The 21957-nt window shown below is 48.7% G+C and overlaps 1 protein-coding gene across 8 annotated transcripts in view; it reads right to left on the bottom strand.

The window, feature by feature from the left end:
* The window catches only part of ELMO1 (engulfment and cell motility 1), a 505561-nt gene that overhangs the window by 325578 nt on the left and 158026 nt on the right, over positions 1-21957 (bottom strand). For all 8 annotated transcript variants that reach the window (XM_066353938.1, XM_066353942.1, XM_066353943.1 and 5 more), the window contains 2 exons: positions 12259-12294; positions 4084-4183 (listed from right to left, as the gene is read on the bottom strand). In XM_066353938.1, coding sequence (XP_066210035.1) covers positions 4084-4183; positions 12259-12294 — 136 coding nt within the window. The remainder of the gene's footprint in view (positions 1-4083; positions 4184-12258; positions 12295-21957) is intronic.

Genomic DNA, 21957 nt, shown 5'->3' with positions numbered 1-21957 from the left:
CTGGGGATGGCTCCTTGGCCTCTGCCCCAGGCGCTAGAGTGGCTCTGGTCACAGCAGAGTGACGCTCCAGATGGGCAGAGCATTGCCCCCTGGTGGGCGTGCCGGGTGGATCCCGGTCGGGCGCATGCGGGAGTCTGTCTGACTGCCTCCCTGTTTCTAGCTTCGGAAAAATACAAAAAAAAAAAAAAAAAAAGCAACACTGCATAATCTATATTGGCGAGGAGGGATTCCAAGGGTCAAAGTGTTTTATGAAATGATGTTATTTATTGTACCAGGTCCTTTGTAACCAGAAGCTGACTCCACACAGAACCGAACAGATAAAGCAGTCGAGGCAGAGATCGGGGCTGGCAGGGAAAGAGAAAGCGCTTCTCCAAAGCGGTATGAATTTGGCATTAATACGCAGCCAAGTCTTGTATTGCAAAGACAGGCTTCTTCTGTCAGCAGATTTTTTTTTGTCGAGATAAAGCACCATTTAAGACCCAGTGGCCCCGCGGACAATTCCCGGGTTGTCTGAGCGCTGAACGTGGTCCAGCTAGAGAGTAAAACGAGGTAACCTTACAAAAACTATCTTGTCATAAAAGTCACTTTCTGACGATCGTATTTCAAAATTCGCATAAGGGCAGAGATGTCGGTCACGAGGCAAAAGGAAAGAGCAGGGCTGGGAATGAGGGTGGTGGGCCACTCGCTTCTGAAAAATTATTTAATTTTCATTTAAACTCTCTAGAGTGCCAAGTCTTTGCTTCCTTCGATTAAATGAAGACTTCTCGTTTCATTTCAGCGACTGGAAACCATGCTCTTCGGCAGTTGGGGAATTAAATATCATATAATTGCCCATCCTCTCTGATCGCTTCGCACGTCATTTAAAGAAGGGCAGCTCTGTTACTCCTTCCCGCTCATAACTGACACTTTACTTGAAATCTGTTTAAATGGGATGCCATGGTGTTCCCCCTCTTTAGCGTAAAAAAAAAAAAAAAAAAAGCTTCTGAAGCAGATTTCGTTCATCCATTCCACAGAAATGAAGATTAGGGTCTACGCTGGGCTCTGAGGGTCAAGTCATGAAGAAAGCTACGGTCCCACCTTCCTCGGACTCCAGGTCACAGGGGAAAGCCATAAAAATGAACCATAAGTTCACAGAAACGTGAGTGTCGCTGGAACAGGGGCGATCACGAGACCCAAGGAGAAGAGAAAGCAGGCGGGATCACTGCACTCTACACCCGGGAGGTCAGGAAGGGCCGGAGTAGAGGCCGGGCCGGTGGAGCGAGGCCGGTGGAGCGAGTCTTCAGAAGCTGTTCCTTCCAGCGCTCCGAGGCAGAGGACAGGTGCACGGTCACCGGGTGGGGAAGAGCCCTGAGCCCGGAACCAATGACAGCCCCCTGCCCCTGACCTCACTGAACCGCCCCACGCCGCCGTGTCCTTGCCTCCTGACCAGGAACAACAAGACTCTCTGTTCTGTTCTGGAGAGGACTCCTGCTGGGATCAAAAGAAATAAAACGGCTTGTGAAGGCACAAAACAACTTTCTGGAATTCACCTTCAGAGCAGCATTGTTTTTATAGCCAAAGGGCTCTGAGGACAGACAGCCAGGCCTCGGAGCGCAGGAACAAAAGGGCCGCCGCAGACTCAGAATTGAGTTAAAATGTTTGTTCAGTCTCAAAAATCTACCAGACCCGGTGCCTTCTGATTGAGCCCTCTTCCCCAGAACGCCCACCCGAGAGACAGAATACAGCGACGGCCCCTTCCCATCTCTGTCTAATGCTCACTCCTGGCCCCTGCCCCCTGGAGGTCCCCAAACACACCACAATGTCCTTGTTTTTCCCATCTACAACCACTCCTTGTCTTGTTGTTACTTTTTAGCAGTTTTGGCAAACACAGGCAGAAGAGGCCCCCTCCTCCTCCTCCTCCGGGCGTTTCTAAGCTGCTCTCATCGCCCTCTGTCTTTGGCTTTGCGCCCCTGTGGAAGGGGCGGGGGCTTGGAGGCGAGTCGAGAGCACGCAGGGTTCCCTCCCGAAGGGCTCTTGTCTGAAATAAACGTGCAACCTCGTGCGGGGGTCCCCCCTGCGGGGGCTCCGTCCCCAACACCCTCCTCTGACCGACCAGGGGCTCGGGGACCCCCTTCAGTCGGAGACAGAATCTTCCTGGAGACGCCGATCAACCTCAAAGGAACAGGAGTGACTTCACGGAGGGCAGACTCAGCGGGTACAGCCTCTACCACGTGGTCAAGGTCGCCATCGCCGTCAGTCAGGGCACGGGGACAGCGAGTGCCCCACTGCGCTGCGCTGGGCCGAGGGGGACCCCACTGCGCTCCCCTGCTGTTCTTCCCGGAAAGGCAGAACCTCAGTTTGACCACGAGGGAAGGACCAGAGAAGCCCAAACTGAGGGACATGCTACAAGATAGCACCGGTCCCCCTCGAAGTGACCCAAGTCCCGAAGGACAAGGAAGAGCAGAGAGGGACTGTCAGGGTGGAGGACGCGGAGGAGACGTGACGGCCAGATGTCGCCTGCGATGCTGGTTAGGGCCCTTCGGCAGAGACAGGGCGTCAGGAGACAAACTGGTGAGATCGAAGCGTGGCAATCTCGCCGCCCACTGTTCGTTCACTTCTTAGTGGTGAGGGCTGTGCCATCATTATGCGAAATGTTAACATTAGGGACCCGCAGTGGATAGAGCATCGGGCTGGGATGTGGAGGACCCAGGTTGGTGACCCCGAGGTCGACAGCTCGAGTGCAGGCTCATCTGGTTTGAGCAAAGCTCACCAGCTTGGACCCAAGGTTACTGGCTCCAGTAAGGGGTTACTCGGTCTGCTGAAGCCTCACGGTCAAGGCACATATGAGAAAGCAATCAACGTACAACTAAGGTGTCGCAACGAAAAACTAATGATTGATGCTTCTCATCTCTCTCCGTTCCTGTCTCTCTGTCCCTATCTATCCCTCTCTCTGACTCTCTCTCTGTCTCTGTAAAAAATAATAATAAATAAATGAAGTAAACATCAGGGACCCTGAATGAAAGGCAGACATCTGGGAGCGTCCTGTATTATTATTATTATTATTTCTTTCAACTTCTCTGCAAGTCTGCCATGCTTTGACAATGAGAGATTCACACAGTCCGTGCGACTCTTACTGGGTTTTGCTTCGATGTCCCAACTTTGTCACCGGTTCTCCGAACTCCTTTATTTTAGAAAACGCTCCCCAGGGACCTACAGGTAGACTGTAAGTTTGTGAATCCCTAGCGTCTCTCCATTCCCCAGACAGCCGCAGGAAGAAAAACAAAAAGATGGCATGGCATTTCTACACCATCTCACAAACACAAAGACAGGAAAAAAATAACTCGACAAATGAATAATAACAACCCATGATCTAAGAGTTATAAAGTCGGGGCTATTTACTTATTTTTGTTGGAAGACTGTCTTTATTACCACTCAGCTGCAAGGAACGGCGGGGGCTCCTCTGCCCTCTCTCACACGAGGTACCCCCCCTCATTCGGGGCTTCCCCCCACAGAAGAAAGGGCCAGCGGAACTGGCTGACCACACAGACATTCACTGCAGCAGGGTGACGAGGGCACAGGCTTCCTCTGCCGAAGAGCCGTGGACCCAGGACACCGCCCTCTCTCTCGTCGTCTTGTTTCCAGCCCAGGAATGCAGGACACCAGTGCCCTCCGTCCCTGTCTCTTGTCCTGAACCCTGGGTTGAGGGGCACATGGCCCAGGAAGGACATCAGAAACTCTGCACAGGTCTTGAGAACAACAGAGTCCCACACGGGGACTCGGCAAGCACGTCTGTCGTTTTGACCACGTGACACCTTGATTTTCCTTGACGAGGGGTTCTCCCATGCGATCCTTTAAAGTCTTGGTGGGGAGAAAATGTCATTTTCACATATAATTTAGGTGCCCTGACCCCTAAATATATAACACTATCAAAAACCCTACCCCTTTTTAACAAAGAACTAAGGAAATGACCACTAGATATCCTCAAAGCAGAGAAAAAGGGAGAGAGGGAGGGAGGGAGGGAGGGAGGGAGGGAGGGAGGGAGGGAGGGAGGGAGGGAGGGAGGGAGGGAGGAATTAAAACCTAGGTAAAGACAACTGGCATTACCTTCTTAATGAACGCCACCGAAAATGTATCCCAGGACACGATTCCGTGGTCCATCAGCTCCACAAAGGCCGTCAGGGTGAAGGACAGCATGTCTCCAAAGCTGGAAAACACGGGGGTGGGAGGCACAATGGTCAGGGGACAGCAGCTGAGCACAAGGAAAGACACAAAGTGACAAAGCTGTCCAAAAGTGAATACAAGCAGAACCGTGAAAGGTCCCTGGGACAAGCCGCCAGGCCACAGACACCTGCCCCACAGGCCGCAGTCACCAGAAAGGGGCAGATTGGTGTCATGGCGGTGAGCCGGGCCCCCCCCCCCCCGTGGGACAAGCCTGGCTCACACAGACTCTCAGGCTGGGGAGCTGGAGCCGCTGTGTTGTCCCAGGAGGGTCACTCGCCTCTCTGAGCCTCCGTCTGCTCAGCGGGAAAACGGGAGGGCGGTCTCTATTTAACCGCAGGGCAGCGGGCACAGCACGACTAAAGCGAGCAGCACACAGGCGTTCAGTAAGTGAGGGCTTCAGGAAAAGCTTCTCAGCAAACGCAAGTTAGGCCGACTAAGAAGGGGCGCTGTGCTTCCTCTGTGGTCCACGGGCATCCAACAGGGAAGATGAGCAGTAATTCTCTTAATAGTAGCACTTTGCAAAGGATTTGTGTGGGCTCCTCATACCTGCGTGTGTGTGTGTGTGTGTGTGTGTGTCCCTGGCAAGTGCACACTCACACATACAAGCTCACAGACGCAAATATACGTGTGAGCAAAAGCAGGTTCATTTCTTGGCTACACTGGCCAGCGTTTTCTCCTCCACAGCAGCCGTGGAGACGACGGCTGTTGGCTGGTGACCGAGCTGCTGCGATTTGGAGAGCCACCCACAGGAAGGGGCTACCGTGTGCGTGACAAGCCCAGACAGAGACCTAGCAAGCGCGGGTGGGAGCCGCTCTGGCCTTCTCAGGGCAATACTCTGGTTTCTGGTGCCTTCAACACGACACTGGAACCGACACTCTGAATTTTTATAGAGACTGTCTCTCCTCTATTGTAAATTCTCATCATAATAAATATCCACTTGGAATTCTCAAGAGATGTTCTTCCCAAGTTCACAGAACTATGCTCACTAGGATTTCTACACTGTAGACAACGTCATGGATTCATAGGTTTGAATTTTTTAAAAAAAAGTAAATAAAGTTGTCTGTTGAGATTTTCAATCTACAGGCTCATAAACAAACACCACAATTGCTCCATGACAAGGTCTCATAAAACGCTTAGGTTGAGTCTTCCCATCTATTTTCAATCAGTAGAATAAAAACAGGCTTGTGTTTCTTTTAAAACAGCTTCACCATTTCTCTTCCCCTGCGTGTTCTCAGCCCAGACTCAGCAATGACCTGGGAAACCCGGCATCGCCCAGAAGCTGTGATGCTGAAAAGCCACCGACACCAGAGGACGCGGCTTTGGGACAGGGCCGTGACCCAGAGTGGCCGGGAGGTCTGAGGGGATGACCTGCAATGGACAGAGATGGGTAAGGGGGGTGGCTCCCAGAGCCAGACCACAGAGGGTCCCCTCGGGGTCCAGGTAAGAACTCACTAATGCACTTCTCTGCCTCAGTTCCCTCGTTTATCATAAAGGGGGACATCGATGCTGACGGGGCTGGTGGTGACAATACCTAACGCAGAGGACTGCTGGGGAGAGAGAAACACGCTACCAGCCTGAGAGCCCTCCGAGCCGCGTGTAGCGTGTAGGGAGCAGCGCTTGCGTGTCAGCAGAAGTGAGGCTTTAAAAAGGTGAACGGAGCCGTGATGTTCAAATGTTCACCTTCCTTGTATCAAGTGGGATTGGTCTTTGGAGCCAGAAAAATAAAACGGCAGGAAGAGCCAACCCCCTTGGGCCAACACAGAAAAGCAGCGAACGCTTCGTTAAAAAGGCTCTTCTCTGCGTCACAGGTGTCCCCCGGGCGGCATCAGAGGACCGTGCCCCACAAAGAAATTCCAGACCAGAAAACAAACTCACTTGAAGGAAAGAACAAAAGAGTAGAAAGACAGGAAAAGAAATGGGTTGAAAAGTGTAGCAACAGAGGTGAAATAAAAATTCCCGAATGACTCTTTCTATACAAAGACAATGAGTCAAGAAAATCCAAACATCAGACCGCTCCCCACCCCATCCCCCCCAAAGAAGGAAAGGAAAGTAAGAGAGCCAGGCAATAAAACAATTAGTAAGATTGATTAGGAGATTATGCAGGCACTAGTGTGACTTTGGATACATTATTACAGAATAATGTATATAGTATTCTAGTAAAACTATTAGCTAATTTGTTAATTTATTATAGTAATAGAAGTATGCAATATTAGATACATTTTTTTAACTTAAAAAAATGTGAAAACAGCAACCATATAACAAGTAGTAGCCATTTGCTTGCATCTGGCATGCTGACGGGCCTCAACTGCTGAGAGGTCCCCACATGCACAACCGGGGGACAGCGGCGTGTCCTCCAGGCTATGCACCAGAGCGGCCTCAGTGTCACCTCTGACAGAACAAGCAATGGAACAGGCAGTGACCGTGCAATGCACACACTTTCAGAACCAAACTCTTCTGCACGTTCCCCGCAGCTAGGCGACGCTGAGAATGGAGACGGTATAGCCTTCATCAACTGCTTTAGAGGCAAAAGATACATTCTGTTTACGCTTTCGAATTATCTGAAGGCACAATGGCTCTGTTCCCTGCTCCACGAACCCCTAAGCCTCATGGCCTTAGTCACATCTGGGGGTCCTTCACTCCAGAACTCCACCTACAGACTCCTCCTGTAAGGATCTTGGAAAAAAGATGGAAAAATAGGGAAAGAGGATCGTTTGGTTTCCAAACCTCCAAGTTGCTTTGGGGCCAGGGTTTCAGTCTCCATGGTGGTTAAGGAGGTAGAGCAGCACTTCCGAGACAGGAGACAGGGCTTTCTGCGTTCTGCAATTACCCGTTAGTGTGAATGATGGATAACTGAGGGAAAAGCCTCTTCACATCACACGCCGAGGCGCCCAAAGGAAGGGTGGCTTTCTTGGTCCATCTCACAACATTTTTAGAAATGTTATATGATTTATATTTATATTTTATACAAATATTATCTAATAGCATTTAAATATATATATTTAAGATATAACTCCATATATATATATAATATACAGAGTTGTTTTACACATATAATATATAAATGGTATGATATATCATGACTATTTATGTTGTATTGCATATATATTAAATAGATATAATACATATACAATATGCATACACTATAGTATATACAGTGTATAGGTAACATACACAGTTCATTAGGACTGGTTGCCGGAGGGCATACGAGGTTTCCCCGACAGAGAACTTTTTCAATATTCAACGTCAAGCCCTCAGTTGCAAGGAGAGGGTGGCCAGGCTAACATCTGATTACATTCCCAATCAATGGATTCAGTGACTTCATCTCCCACGAGGCCGCCATAAAAGCTCTCACCAAACCTAGACGAAGACGTGTACCTCCACCACTGGAGCAGTGAGTGGCTCAGGCTCCAAAGGGAAGAAGGCGGGGGCAGAGCCCTCATCTCCGCAGTCAACGCTGGGGGCTGACCATCAAGGCAGAAGAACTGCACGTAGAGAGCAACGGCCTGGCACGTGAGGGAGCCCTGTCACCTGTTTGGTCTGTTTACTTGGTGTCCAGTGCTGACCTACAGACTCCGCAGTGCTGACTGCCACAGATGATGCCGACTATAGACTTGACGTGTGGCTGCGAGTTACCGTCCCCGCCAACACAGCATAAGTGCTGGAACGAGTCGGAACAATGTTTCTCATCAACTCAGTAGGGACCGTCCTCATTCCAACAGATGTCAGCCAATCTGACAGCATTTAAGTTTATGCTGCGGAGTTTATAAAAGAAGAGTGCTTCCACATGTTCCCACTGGGTGCCGTGGCCGAGGCACGTGGAGGACCGGTGGACATAAAGGTCAGGTTTAAAGCTATCAGTAAATCATACCGAATGTATCCTTAATTGCCAACGTTCATGGTTACAGCTATTCCCTGCCCTTTTGGGGTTCGCCACCTGCAGCGGGCTCTTGAGCAATGTTTATTTAGTTTTAACATCACTTCGTTACAATGTTGAAGAGATGCTGTAGGGAACTTAAAGCTTGTTTGTATCAATTAGCCTGTGGTAAACCTGGTTTCCTTCTGCAACCTTTTGCCGCAGTTCCAAGAACCTATCGAGTAAGTTAGGGAGGACGTCCTGTAGTTTCTTTCATTTGTGGTAAAATTTACATACATTGAAATGTATGGATTTCTACGTCATCCTTTAGACATGGGCTTGACGCTCAGCATCACAGCATAACTAAGGTGACATTTTCAGCAAACATTCTTTTGGCTCTCTTGTGAAACATTTAACTGTGAATCAACTCTGGACTCTTCAGTCCACTGACCTATTACCTTATATTGATAACAATATCACACTGTCTTAATAACTCACTTTGTAGTAGTAAGTCTTGAAATCAGTTCATGAAATCCTGCAACTTTGTTGATCTGTGTTGTTTTTTCAAAACTGTTTTGGCTGCTCTAGGTTCTAGGCATTTCTTTTAAGTTTTAAGATCGGCTTATGATTTCTATTTAAAAATTGTATAGCATTGAACCTACAGAATATTTAGGGAGAATTGCTATTTTAATAGAGTGTCTTCCAAACCAAGAAATGGTCCATTCTCCATTCATTTAGGTCTTCTTTAAGTTCTTCAGGCAATATATTTATTTTTCATTGAACAGACAGTGAATGTCTCTTGTTAAATTCATTCATAAGAATTTTATGATTTTTGAAACTTTTTAAAAGAAATTTTTCAAATTTCATTTTCTAGTTGTTTTCTGTTAACGTATAGAAGTACACCACTTTTATATACTGAAGCTGTATCCAGAAACCTTGCTGAATTCAGTGATGAGACCTAGCAATGTCTTTGTAGATTTCTCAGGATTTGTTTTTTACATCAATGATCATATCTTCTATAAATAGAGTTGGTTTTATTTCTTTGTTTCTGATCATTATGTTTTTTATTTCTTTCTTGGCTTATTGCTATGGCTAAAAATCTCTAGTATAATGTTGAACAGAAGTGTAAAACACATTTGCCTAATTTCCAATCTTTACAAGGAGAAAAAAATCAGTCTTCTATCATTAAGAATAATGCTTTTTTTTTTTGGTCGATATGCTTTATCAGGTTGAGGAAGTCCTCTCTGTTCCCATATTGCTAAGAATTTTTATGAATTTAGGTTGGATCTTACTAAATTCTTTTTCTGTATCTATGGTCTATTTTCCATATCTGTTAAGAATTTTTTTTTCTCCTTTATTTTACTAAATGCTGAATCATACACAGTGACTGATTTGCAAACATTTAAACCTCTCCTGGGATAAACCTTGATTGACTACAAGGTACGATCTTTCTCATATGTTGTTCGATATTTGTTAATATGTTGCAGCTCTGTTCACTTGAGTATCCTTAATTACTTCCTGTATGGTCCTCGTCAGGTTTTGCTTTTACGGGGACAACAGCCTGGGAACTGAGTCTGATTTAGCTGCCCTGCCATTTCAAGAATCAGGGCCCCGAGCATTAATTTGTCCATAATTTTGATAAGTCAAAATCATGGGTCTCATGCAGCCACACTTCCCTTATCTCTACCTCCCTAAAGGAGAAAGCTATCAGCAGATAAATCTGACGACATCGTTTGGCTCAGATTACCCCCCTGATTTTCTCGACATCAGCAAGTTGTATGAGGTCGTCAGAGACAAACTCGGTTTGAATCCCAATGGCCGCCACCTGATTTTAATCCCTGCCTTAAGGAAATGGTTCTGATGTTACTAATCTGTGTGGCGGATACCAGTGTGAATGCCAGTAATGAGTGTACACCCACGACACTGCCCGGGACAGAGCACACTCTCCTGAAAGATGACTTCTCCTGCCATCGCCATAAAGTGCTTCTACGATATTAAAAACACAAATCAAAATAAGATTTAGGAGGCCTCATCCTAAAAACTCAAGACTGCTTTCTATACTGCGTTACACTTTAATAAGTGACGAGCTCTTGCGACTGCCAGCTTTCTGTGTAGAGGGGCCAGGGAAGATGGAACGATTTGAGGACAGTATCCCGCCCTGAAGGTGCCAGGATCTCCCCTGAGGGGTTTAGAAAAAAAAAAAAAAAAAAAAAAGGTGACATTTTCAGATGCAGTTCAGTCTTCCTTCCCGAACTGAAACTGCCCGCTTCCCAACTCGGCAATGTGGAAGTGTGCTCAGACTCACAGGGAGAGTCCGCGAGGCCCCATGTGGAGTCGGCTTGCTTACTGGGAATGTGGGAGTGTGCTCAGACTCATACAGAGAGTCCACGAGGCCCCGTGTGGAGTCGGCTTGCTTACTGGGAATGTGGGAGTGTGCTCAGACTCATACAGAGAGTCCGCGAGGCCCCATGTGGAGTCGGCTTGCTTACTGGGAATGTGGGAGTGTGCTCAGACTCATACAGAGAGTCCGCGAGGCCCCGTGTGGAGTCGGCTTGCTTACTGGGAATGTGGGAGTGTGCTCAGACTCACAGGGAGAGTCCTCGAGGCCCGATGTGGAGTCAGCTTGCTTACTGGGAGTGTGGGAGTGTGCTCAGACTCACAGGGAGAGTCCTCGAGGCCCGATGTGGAGTCAGCTTGCTTACTGGGAGTGTGGGAGTGTGCTCAGACTCACAGGGAGAGTCCTCGAGGCCCGATGTGGAGTCGGCTTGCTTACTGGGAAAGAGAGACACCGAGGAGGAAACCCTCGGAGACAGAAGTTCTGAGCGCCCCCAGACACCGCCCCCACGCAATCCCCTTAAAAGACAGGCGGTTCAAGCGCTCTCAGACTCCCAGTAAATCATGTTCATTCCATACGTCAATCCTGAGTATGTTTTATTTTTTAACTGTGGCTCCTTTTCTGTCTGAGCCACTGAAGAAAATCAAAGGCTTTTGACTTTGAACATCACATAGGCCACAAAAAAAAAAAAAAAGAAGAAAAAAAAAGAAAGTTTTTGTTTCATGTCACACATAAACTTATCCCAGCGTTGCTCCAGGGAAGGGGAGCCGTCGCGATGTGCTCATTTTGTGGTTACAGACATAAAGTACCCTTTCTGCCGCAAAGCAGAAAGAAAAGGGAAATAAATTTTTAAAGAACCTGTTTACAGAACATCAAACAGCCAAAGAAGAAGAAGAAGAAGAAGAAGAAGAAGAAGAGGAGGAGGAGGAGGAGGAGGAGGAAGAGGAGGAGGAGGAGGAGGAGGAAGAGGAGGAGGAGGAGGAGGAGGAGGAGGAGAAGGTAGAGGAGGAGGAGGAGGAAGAGGAGGAGAAGGAGGAGGAGGAGGAAGAGGAGGAAGAGGAGAAGAGGAGGAAGAGGAGGAGGAGGAGGAGGAGGAGGAAGAGGAGGAAGAGGAGGAAGAGGAGGAAGAGGAGGAGGAGGAGGAGGAGGAAGAGGAGGAGGAGGAGGAGGATGAGGAGGAGGAAGAGGAGGAGGAGGAGGATGAGGAGGAGGAAGAGGAGGAGGAGGAGGAGGAAGAGGAGAGGAGGAAGAGAAGGAAGAGGAGAGGAGGAGGAGGAAGAGGAGGAGGAGGAAGAAGAGGAGAGGAGGAGGAGGAAGAGGAGAGGAGGATGAGGAGGAGGAAGAGGAGGAGGAGGAGGAGGAGGAGGAAGAGGAGGAAGAGGAGGAAGAGGAGGAAGAGGAGGAGGAGGAGGAGGAGGAGGAAGAGGAGGAGGAGGAGGAGGATGAGGAGGAGGAAGAGGAGGAGGAGGAGGATGAGGAGGAGGAGGAGGAGGAGGAGGAGGAGGAAGAGGAGGAAGAGGAGGAGGAGGAGGAGGAGGAGGAGGAGGAGGAAGAGGAGGAGGGAGGAGGAGGAGGAGGATGAGGAGGAGAAGAGGAGGAGGAGGAGGAAGAGGAGGAGAGGAGGAGGAGAGGAGGAGGAAGAGGAGAAGAGGAGGAAGAGGAGGAAGAGGAGGAGGAGGAGGAGGAGGAAGAGGAGGAGGAGGAGGAGGATGAGGAGGAGGAAGAGGAGGAAGAGGAGGAGGAGGAAGAAGAAGAAGAAGGGGAAGAAAAACCACCGACAGGATCTACACGCAGTTGTCAGAGGACAGGGACTCACGAGGCAGAGAAGACAGTGTTACATAATCTGTATCAACTGAGCATAAACTCTTACCAGGGCTTCATGATCTTCTGCAGCTTCTGGTACCGTCTGCAAAAGTTAAAAACAGCCGTGTGAGGAGCACGTTTGAAAGCAATGACTTGTACACACAAACTGCACATCCTGAAGAAAGCTCGGGACTAGACACAGACAAGGTTTCACGGCCCCGAAGTCAGGGAACTTGATTCACTCCGAAACTCTATGCAGAGTCATCATTCCGGGTTCTCTCATGATAAGAAACAATCACAAGACAAAGATTAAACTGCTGTGACTGACCTATGACATTGACTCATGGCGTAAAGGCCACGAGAACACTCCTTTTGACTCAGAGCACATATATGTGTTGAAGGTAGAAAAAATCCCTACCGGTAAGAAGGGGTAGGCTTTCAACGAGAAAGGTAAAGCCAGAAAGGGCTAGCCAGTTGTTGTATATCCAGAACAAGGGAGGTGCAGTTGGGTAAAATACCCACTGATTTTACTTTCTCTTTTCTTGAGAGAGAAAAAGGAAACATGAGGGAAGACATCATGGGACACTCAGTGGTCTTGGACAACAGATGCAACTCTGGGATAGTAGTCTGAAAAACAAGTGCGCCACAGACTCATCTCGTCTGCAAGAGAGGACGAGTACGCTTCAGAAAACACTGAGGTCGAGGAGATGAGGAAGCAAAGGGCTCTAACCTTATCAAGCCTCTACCACGCTACCTACAATCCCCCGCGTCTGCCAAACTGCTCTGCCATTGAGTGTGTGCTTCCCTCTGAATCACTGAATACACCCCCCCCCCTTGTCCAACGAGCTAAGCCCGACCCCAAACTGTCCTCTGGGAGGCCTCCCTGACCTCTCTGACTTCCCTGCCCAGACTGAGACCACCCATGTCTGCGTGTGCTGAGGACACGTCGCGGTATGACTCAGGACAAGCTCACTGTCTTTCCGGCTCCCTGAGGACAGGGGGCTCCCTGAGGACAGGGGCTTGTGCTGTGACTCGCCGCCGTCGCGTCAGGCACACGCAGAGCAGGTGCGCGCTAAATGGCTGATGCATAACCTGGCCCTGCAGAAGGCGAGTTTCACATCGGCAACCACAGAAAACGGAACCACTTCAGAAACCCAACTGACCCACGAGATCAGATCGTGTCTTTGGTCAATCTAGGGGGTTAAACACGTAGATAAAGAGATCTTCCTCCACCCCTTCTTCACCTGCCCTTCTTCTTTTATTTTTTAAAAAAGTTTTAAGTGTATTGGCTTCTTTTCTTCCTCCTTCAAAAAGCCACGGGGCAGGGTGCAAGGAGCAGGTGGCCACGGGGGGGAGGAGGGGGCCTGCACACAGGTGGGCCTCTGGGCGGGGCTGAACAATACTTCCCACTCCAAGGAACGGGGCCTCCTTGGAGAAATGACTCGTGCTGCAGCTGAGGCAAGGAAGGATGTAGGTTAAGTCAGGAAACAGCTCATCGAGCCAGAACCTCAAGAAAAAACACTCACAAAACAATGGGAGGCAGGTCAGAAGGACACAAAAGACAGCTTGGAGAAGGTTTCACAGCCAAATCCGGGACAAACTTAGCATCAAAACAAAGAAGAATAGTGATCTATCATAGCCCATTGACTACAACAGGAACCAAGAAGCCCGTGGGGCCTCATGGCACGGTGTGCCCGTGCTGTCAAAGAGCCAAGACTCTGGCAGAAACACACACACAAACCTCATGGGTACCATTTCCCGTATTCCATGGAGCAACAACTCCAAAATTAATAATTAACTACAAAGGGGGTGGGGAGCATTACAATGCAGACATCTGGAAAGCACTGTCTTAAGTGGTCAAAGTGAAAACCAATATTAAGACAGACATCATGTGGCCCTAGCCAGTTGGTTCAGTGGTAGAGTGTCAGCCCAGTATGTAGATGTCCTGGGTTTGATTGTGAGTCAAGGCAACACAGGAGAAGTGATCATCTGCTTCTCTACCCTTTCCCATCCCCCTTCTCTCTTTTACTCTTTCTTTCTTCTCCTCCCATAGCCATGGCCCAGTTGGTTCGAGCGCATCGCCCCGGTCAGGTGATGAAGATAGCTCCATGGAGCCTCTGCCTCAGGTGCTAAAAATAGCTTGGTTGTGAGCATGGCCCCCAGATGGGCAGAGCATCAGCCCCAGACAGGGGTTGCTTAGTGAATCCCAGTCAGGGCGCATGCCAGAGTCTGTCTCTCCGTCTCCTCTCCTCTCACTTGGAAAAGAAGAAGAAGAAGAAAAAGACAGACATTATGCCATCAATAGGTTGCAATTTTTTTTTTTTTTCTGAAGTTGGAAACGGGGAGGCAGTCAGACAGACTCCCGCATGCGCCCGACCGGGATCCACCTGGCACGCCCACCAGGGGGCGATGCTCTGCCCATCTGGGGCGTCGCTCTGTTGCAACCAGAGCCATTCCAGCTCCTGAGGCAGAAGCCACAGAGCCATCCTCGGTGCCCGGGCCAACTTTGTTCCAATGGAGCCTTGGCTGCGGGAGGGGAAGAGAGAGACAGAGAGGAAGGAGAGGGGGAGGGGTGGAGAAGCAGATGGGCGTTTCTCCTGTGTGCCCTGGCTGGGAATCGAACCCGGGACTCCTGCACACCAGGCCGACGCTCTACCACTGAGCCAACCGGCCAGGGCCAATAGGATGCAATTTAAACACACACACACATGCGCGCATCTGTGATATCCTGGAGAAAGACATATATATGGGTCTAAGCTTGGGATAAAACTGTAGGGAAAAATGTGTTTCAATGGAAAATTATGCAGCGTTTATATATAGCATACTCTCCTGGGTTATCAGATTCCAGCCTTATTGCCTAACAATGCATATATATATTTTGTCCTGTCTGTCAGTAATTTAATTGACTTCCTCCCTGTAGGTGAAAACCCAGTTTTATCTCCATTTGCAATTCATTTCGACGTTCCTGTGCTCTAAATGAATTTGAGCCCTTTTGACTTTTCCTTTGAAATGGTTTACAACGTTTTTTGCCTGGTTCTCCTGTTTCACGCAAGTAAAATGAATTCTTTTAACATGCGCTCATATTTCTATAAAAGCTATGCTTTCATCCTCCCCTGAAAATTACCTTTAATGAATTACCATTTAACAAACCCACGGTGGACGACATTCTATAACATGGCTGACCTATATTCTTAAAAAGCACCAGAGCCACAAGTGAGAAGAAGTAATTAAGAAAGAGTTCCCGGTTGCACGGGGATGAAGAAGACAGGTCAACCGGGGAGGCAAGGTGCTTCCGGAGTTCCAGATTTCTGTATGAAAGGACACAGCTGAGACAACAGGTGAAGCCTGACCTTGCCGTTTTGCCATTCCGCCCGTGACTGTGAAATTAATTACACAAGGAGGCCAGTAGACTGGGGTAGCTCGGATGCTTGGGTGGCCTAGGAAAGCAAACCAAAATCCAGGCTGGTAACTGTCTCAAAGTTTCCACCAATCACAGCCAAGTAGGTTTGAGCTGCAGCCAATCAAGTAATTCCCTCATTTTGCTCCTCCTCTTCCCTATAATAGCCTTTGGGGGGGGGGGGGGGGCAAGGGGGCTTTGGGGGCAAAGGATTTCTAACCACCCACAGTTGAGCGATGGACTGGAGCTGATTTTTGCTCGAATGAATTCTTAGGATTTCCAATATGCCTCAGCTTATTATTTTTTAAAAAAAAAACAGGACTGTTTTTAAAATAAATCATATGGAGTGTGTGTGTGTATGTGTGTGTGTGTGTGTCAGTACTATCTGAACCAGTCCCTGCAATTTTTCAAGACAGCCCTCTGGCCTCGGTGGCCTGAGCCCCGTAGGTTTAGTGCCTGCCCCTCCTGTGGCCGCCCTTGACCCTGGAAAGTCGCCCCAACAAGAGTGCTGAGATAAAGTCACTGTCCTGCCACAAGTCACCGCGTTCCCTGCTTCTCAGCTCCTCACATCAGCCTCAGACCGAGCAGAAGGACGAGGAGCTTTTGGTTGTGACGTCTGTTTTCCTAATGGGGGTTCTTTTTCTTTTCCACGTCTGTCAAAATGCTCTTTTTTTTTTTTTTTTTTTTTTAAAGAAACATGACAAGGGGAACAAATGATTCTGGAAAGGTTGTTGCGTCAAAGCGGCCAGGGGCCTCTGAGGTCAGCCCAAGGTGGGGCGTTCTTTGTCCCCCTGCGGATGTTCATTCTCTTTAATCGGGCTGTGGGGCCCCTTCTCATTTCCATCCCCAGAGTGAGGGGCAGACCCGGAGACAAAGCAAGGAGGGGTGGGCGCAGGGAGATCGGCTGAAGGAATTTTCAGTCCCACAACGCCCCAGACAAAGCCCTAGAAGGCTGGCCCCTTGGGCGTTTGTGATGCAAATGTCTGGTGGGCCCCCCACCAGGGCCGCTCCCCTTGGGCCCGCCTGCGCTCTGCAGAGTGCACGCCCCCGGGAAGCCGGCAGAGGGCGCCGGAGGCCCACAGCCGGTACCTGTGCTGCTGGGCCCACAGGCCACACAGACCTGCTTGCTTGTGGCAGGGTCTGAGGAGCTGTTTGCTCCTCCCAGGTGAAAACAGGCCCCGCACCATGGGACCTGCGCTTAGCAGCTCAGCAGTGCGTCCCTGGTCAGTCTGGCCTGGGCCTTCCAGAACAGCCCAGCTTCATAAGCCACGCCAGATTCTCAGAAGCATAAGCATGAGTTCGACCAGACAACCCCGTGTCCGTGGAGAGTAGTAACCGAGTGACTTCAAAAAAGAAACGACCTTGTGTGTGAAGACAAATTTCAAAGAATGTCCGACTGAGTCTGAAACTGTCATCTGCCACTCTGTGACCCCTTCCAACCCCTCTGCCCCATGTGTCTACGCCAGTGTCAGGAATAGTCAGCACTCACATAATATCCACTTTGGTAAATGAATAAAACCTACAGATCCACTCTCAAGTGTGGGTGCCGGGCAACCTCAAAGGCCCAGACACCATTCTGGGTGCTTAATTCAAGTCATGCCGCAACTTTCTCCTGTAAGAAACGGCCATGGCTGTGATTCGGCCGAGGAGAAAATGACGTGAAGACTGAAAGTTTAATATGAAATGGTTCTTGTGTGAATGAACAGTGCCGACAATTTTTATAAACACGAGCACACATAACGAGACATATTCACTGTCATGTTCTCTTCTGTGTCATGGATATGACAGTGTGAGGAGGGAACTAAAAATGTATACCATTAATACTGCTTGTTTTTAAGACCAATGAGTTAGGGGCTTTACTTATGCCAAAAAATAACTGACGGACACTTTTCACTGTTCCTGTTATGGCCAAATTTGGGAGCAATGACTTCAACCGAGCAAATAAAAAGTACTTGTAACCTCCCCAGGTTAGGGAGAGGTCAGCTATCTCACTGCTATTTTTCTTAGAAAAGCTAGAATCCTTCAAGGAGCATCAGCCCAGGACTGACTGGAGTGTCAGAAAAGGACACTCTCTATCTCTGCATGGTCTGGTATAAAATCAGGACATTTCAGCAGCAAGCTCTGGGGAGGTTCTTATTTTAAAACGGCTTTAAAATATGTATAGTCTCTGAATCAGGGATACTGATCCGACAGAATAATTTAACTTTTCACAATGACTTTGCTACATGAAAAGCTGATTGGAAAACGGTCACGGTCATGGAGAAAAAACTGAGAACAAAGTAAATGTTGGACAGCAGGGAAAGGGTTCAGGACACTGAGCCCTCCTTCCCATCATCATGTTATACTTTGTATCACCTGAACCTTGACAAAGCTTTAAAAATGGAATAATACACAGACAATAAACATGACGAGGGGAATAATATTTAGATACATGAAAATACTGTCAGATATAAAAAAGCAGGCTACAAAGAGTGTGCAGGCTACAAGAGTACCCATGCAAAGCCTGTGCATGGGTATGTGCATGCAAAGGAATATATGAAAAGTACAGACACCACATGGTTAAAATGTTTGTATGCCCTGGCCAACTGGCTCAGTGGTAGAGCATCAGCCTAGTGTGTGGATGCCCCAGGTTTGATTCCCAGTCAGGGCACAAGGGAGAAGCGACCATCTGCTTCTCTACCCCTCCCTCCTCTCTCTCTTTCTCTCTCTCTTCTCCTCCCACTTGACTGCTTTCAGCACATCGGCCCTGGGCACTGAGGATGGCTCTGTGGAGCCTCCGCCTCAGGCACTAAAAATAGCTCATTTGCGAGCATGGTTCCAGATGGGCTGAGCATTGGCCCCAGACGGGGGGTTGCCGGGTGGATCCTGGTTGGGGCACATGCGGGAGTCTCGGTGCCTCCCATCATCTCACTTGGAAAAGAAAAAAAAAAAAGGCTTGTCTGGGGACAGGTAGATTGTACATGATTCTTATTTTCCTGCTTCTGCTTATCTATATTTTTATTTATTTATTTATTTATTTATTTTAAAAAAATTACTTATTTTAGAGAAGCAGGGTGGAGGGGGGAGAGGGAGAGGGAGAGAGAGAGAGAGAGAGAGAGAGAGAGAGAAGTGGGGAGGAGAGGAAGCATCAACTCCCATACGTGCCTTTACCGGGCAAGGCTCGGGTTTCAAACCAACGACCTCAGTGTTTCAAGTTGACGCTTTATCCACTGCGCCACCACTGGTCAGGCCTAAATTTATTTATTTAAAAAATATATATATATAATTCTTTTATTCAGGACAAAAAGCTAATTTTAAAAAACTGAGTTTTTGTAAACACACAAACTTAACGTGTTTTGTTTTTCTTCCACTCTCGACGTCTCTCTCTGCTTAGGGTGGTGGCCACCAGCTTACTCATGTTCCAGTGGCGTCACTTCCCTGTCCCCCGGCCAAGTGGGAAGGAAACGGCAGAGATGCTGCCCTTTCTCTCTTGGATGTGCTCCCCCTGCTCTGAGACTGTTTAATTAACAAGCCCGGACCCGGGGTGAGCCGTCCAACGGTCCGTGCGCACAGAGGGCAGAGAACGCACCGTTTCGTTAGAGCCCAAAGAAAAGCCAAGTGTCACTCGCTGCGTGCGAGTCAGAGCTGCAGTTCCAAGTTTTTCTTCTTTCCAATAAAATAGATCATGTCTGAGAAATCTTTTCATGCCCATCTTTATTCTTTTTTTTTTTTTTTTTGTATTTTTCTGAAGCTGGAAACGGGGAGAGACAGTCAGACAGACTCCCGCATGCGCCCGACCGGGATCCACCCAGCACGCCTACCAGGGGCTACGCTCTGCCCACCAGGGGGCGATGCTCTGCCCCTCCGGGGCGTCGCTCTGCCGCGACCAGAGCCACTCTAGCGCCTGGGGCAGAGGCCAAGGAGCCATCCCCAGCGCCCGGGCCATCTTTGCTCCAATGGAGCCTTGGCTGCGGGAGGGGAAGAGAGAGACAGAGAGGAAGGGGGGGGGGGGTGGAGAAGCAAATGGGCGCTTCTCCTATGCGCCCTGGCTGGGAATCGAACCTGGGTCCCCCGCACGCCAGGCCGATGCTCTACCGCTGAGCCAACCGGCCAGGGCCAATTCTTTCTTTTTAAACACTGCCCATTCCTAAACGTTCCCTCCCTGACACCATTTCCTCCCTCAGGTGGGGGCCACATGATCACCCACAACATGACTTGCTCCCAAGCTTACATTTCAAGCTGGAACTAGGAATGGAATTTCCTAATCCCACAAGGATGGAGAAATGACATTCAGGTTTTGGTGCAGTGCTCTGCCCAAGTGGCAGCACTGTCCCGTGGGTCCTTAGTGGCTAATTTTGCCCCCTGGCCCCTCCTGCTACCAGCTAGAGATAGAGAGAGACCTTTGAAAGCTCAGCCCTGGGTAAGGACTAGCAGGCGAGTTAATCTCTGAATCTCATTAGAGCTCAAAGTCGGAAGAAAAATTCCAACCACATTTCTCCAGCGTGTCCTAAAATTTCCATAGGTCCTGCTTAGAAACCTCTGCCGTCCCCAGCTGGATGCCTGCCCAGGGTCCCGGCGAAATGCCTTCCGAATGGCAGGATCTATTTAATCTGTGTGGTTTCTACTCCAAAGGTTTCCTCTTAATTAATTAAGGTCTTACTTTAAGTTTTAATGGAGAAGCCAGATTTCCTTATAAGAAAAATGCCTTTCTCTTTTCTTTTTTATCATCTGAGTAAAAAAGATCTGGGGGGAAAATTTTTTTAAAAAAAAACACAGCTGAGGATCAAATGAGCAGCCTCTTAGGCTGAGTGGGAGGACCCTGCAGAAGAGAGGCAGGAGGCTGTGCATGACTTTGAACTTACGCAGAATGACCAGGAGGGCCAGGAAGGTGACAGAGAGAGAGACACCAGTCCCTCCCAGGCACACCGTGTGAGGGAAGGGGGGGCAAGGGACAAAGGCCAAACAGAACTCACTTTAGATCCAGGCTTCAGTCCCGTTGACCTAAAGCAGGGGTCTCAAACCCCGCCGAACAATTTTGTGCAGCTCGCAGACTAATCCACGAAGTTCAAAATATTTTGGATAAAATTAAGTAAGCCTAGAGGCCTACTTGTATTTTTCATTTCTCTAGCATCCTAGCTAGATATTAGCTTAGTTAACAGCAGTTGTGATGCGAACTACAGTTTCTGGTCGTTTTGTGACACTGAGTAAACTGCATGTACGATTGTGCTTGTTGTACTGATTTTTTTTTGTTTTCAACTGCAGTGAGAAAAGTGTTGTGTAACAGTTGCCTTTTGTAGACCTAGTGCGGCCCGCTGAATGGCTGTGATCTTGCTCTGCGGCCCATATGCTGAGTTGAGTTTGAGACCCCTGACCTAAAGCCTGGCTCTAGGTACCGAACGGGGATGGCTTAAGAACGATAAATAGTTAAATATCACACTGAGTATAATATGCTTTTTTTTAAAAAAAAAAAAAGGAATCCAATTACCGTGGTTCGCATAAAGTCACTCAGTATTGACGTTCTCTCGTGTGGTCCTCAGCCTGAAGGCTGAGGAATGTGATTCTTTGGGCCACTCCGGATGAGTGATACATACAGTCAGACAGTGTGGCACAGGCAATAAAAAAGTAATAATGTTGAAAGATAAATACATAGTATCAGTTTTTATTCTTTTTTTTTTTTTTAAGCAAAAGTGGGACTGTCCCTTTGATGAGTGTTATGGATTCAATTATGGTCCTTCCCCAAAATCCATATGGTGACCCCCAGGACTCCAGAGTGGTACTCTATTTGGAGACAGAGCCTTTAAAGAAGGTGATAAGGTTAAGATGAGTCATTTGGGGCTCTCCTAACCCGACCTGACTGGTGTCCTCTACCAAGAGGAGGTTTGGACACACGCCAGGACCCAGGCACACAGAGGAGGGACCATGTGAGGACACCGGGGGGAAGGCGGCCACCCACCAATCCAGGAGAGAGACTGCAGAAGAAATCAACCCTCCGGCATTGTGACTCCAGCCTCCAGACCGGGGAGAAATTAAATGCCTGTTGTGTAGGCCCCCAGTCTGCGGCCCTAGAGAATTAACATGATGAGAAATGAAAAATGAAATCTACTAGCACGCATTTTTTTTCCTCGATCTCAAAATATACAACGGCAGCCTCGGGAGGAACCAGAGCTCTGCCCCAGCCCCTTCTCTGGGGTGTGTGTCACAGGGCCCTCGGCCCTCAGTCCATCTACCATTGTCACTGGAATTAGGATTGCAATGCCAGGAAATCCGGAAGCAGGGATACAGTATTATTTTGAATACCGGAGAGCCGAAGCCCGTAGGTCCCTGTGGCAGAAGCACTGAATACAACCCAGGTTCCTTCCCAGCTGGCTCTGGTACGGTGCTTCTGATACA

This window comes from Saccopteryx leptura, chromosome 12, assembly GCF_036850995.1.
Source record: "Saccopteryx leptura isolate mSacLep1 chromosome 12, mSacLep1_pri_phased_curated, whole genome shotgun sequence".
Classification (NCBI taxonomy): Eukaryota; Metazoa; Chordata; class Mammalia; order Chiroptera; family Emballonuridae; genus Saccopteryx; species Saccopteryx leptura.
This window is presented reverse-complemented; position numbering and strand designations above follow the sequence as displayed.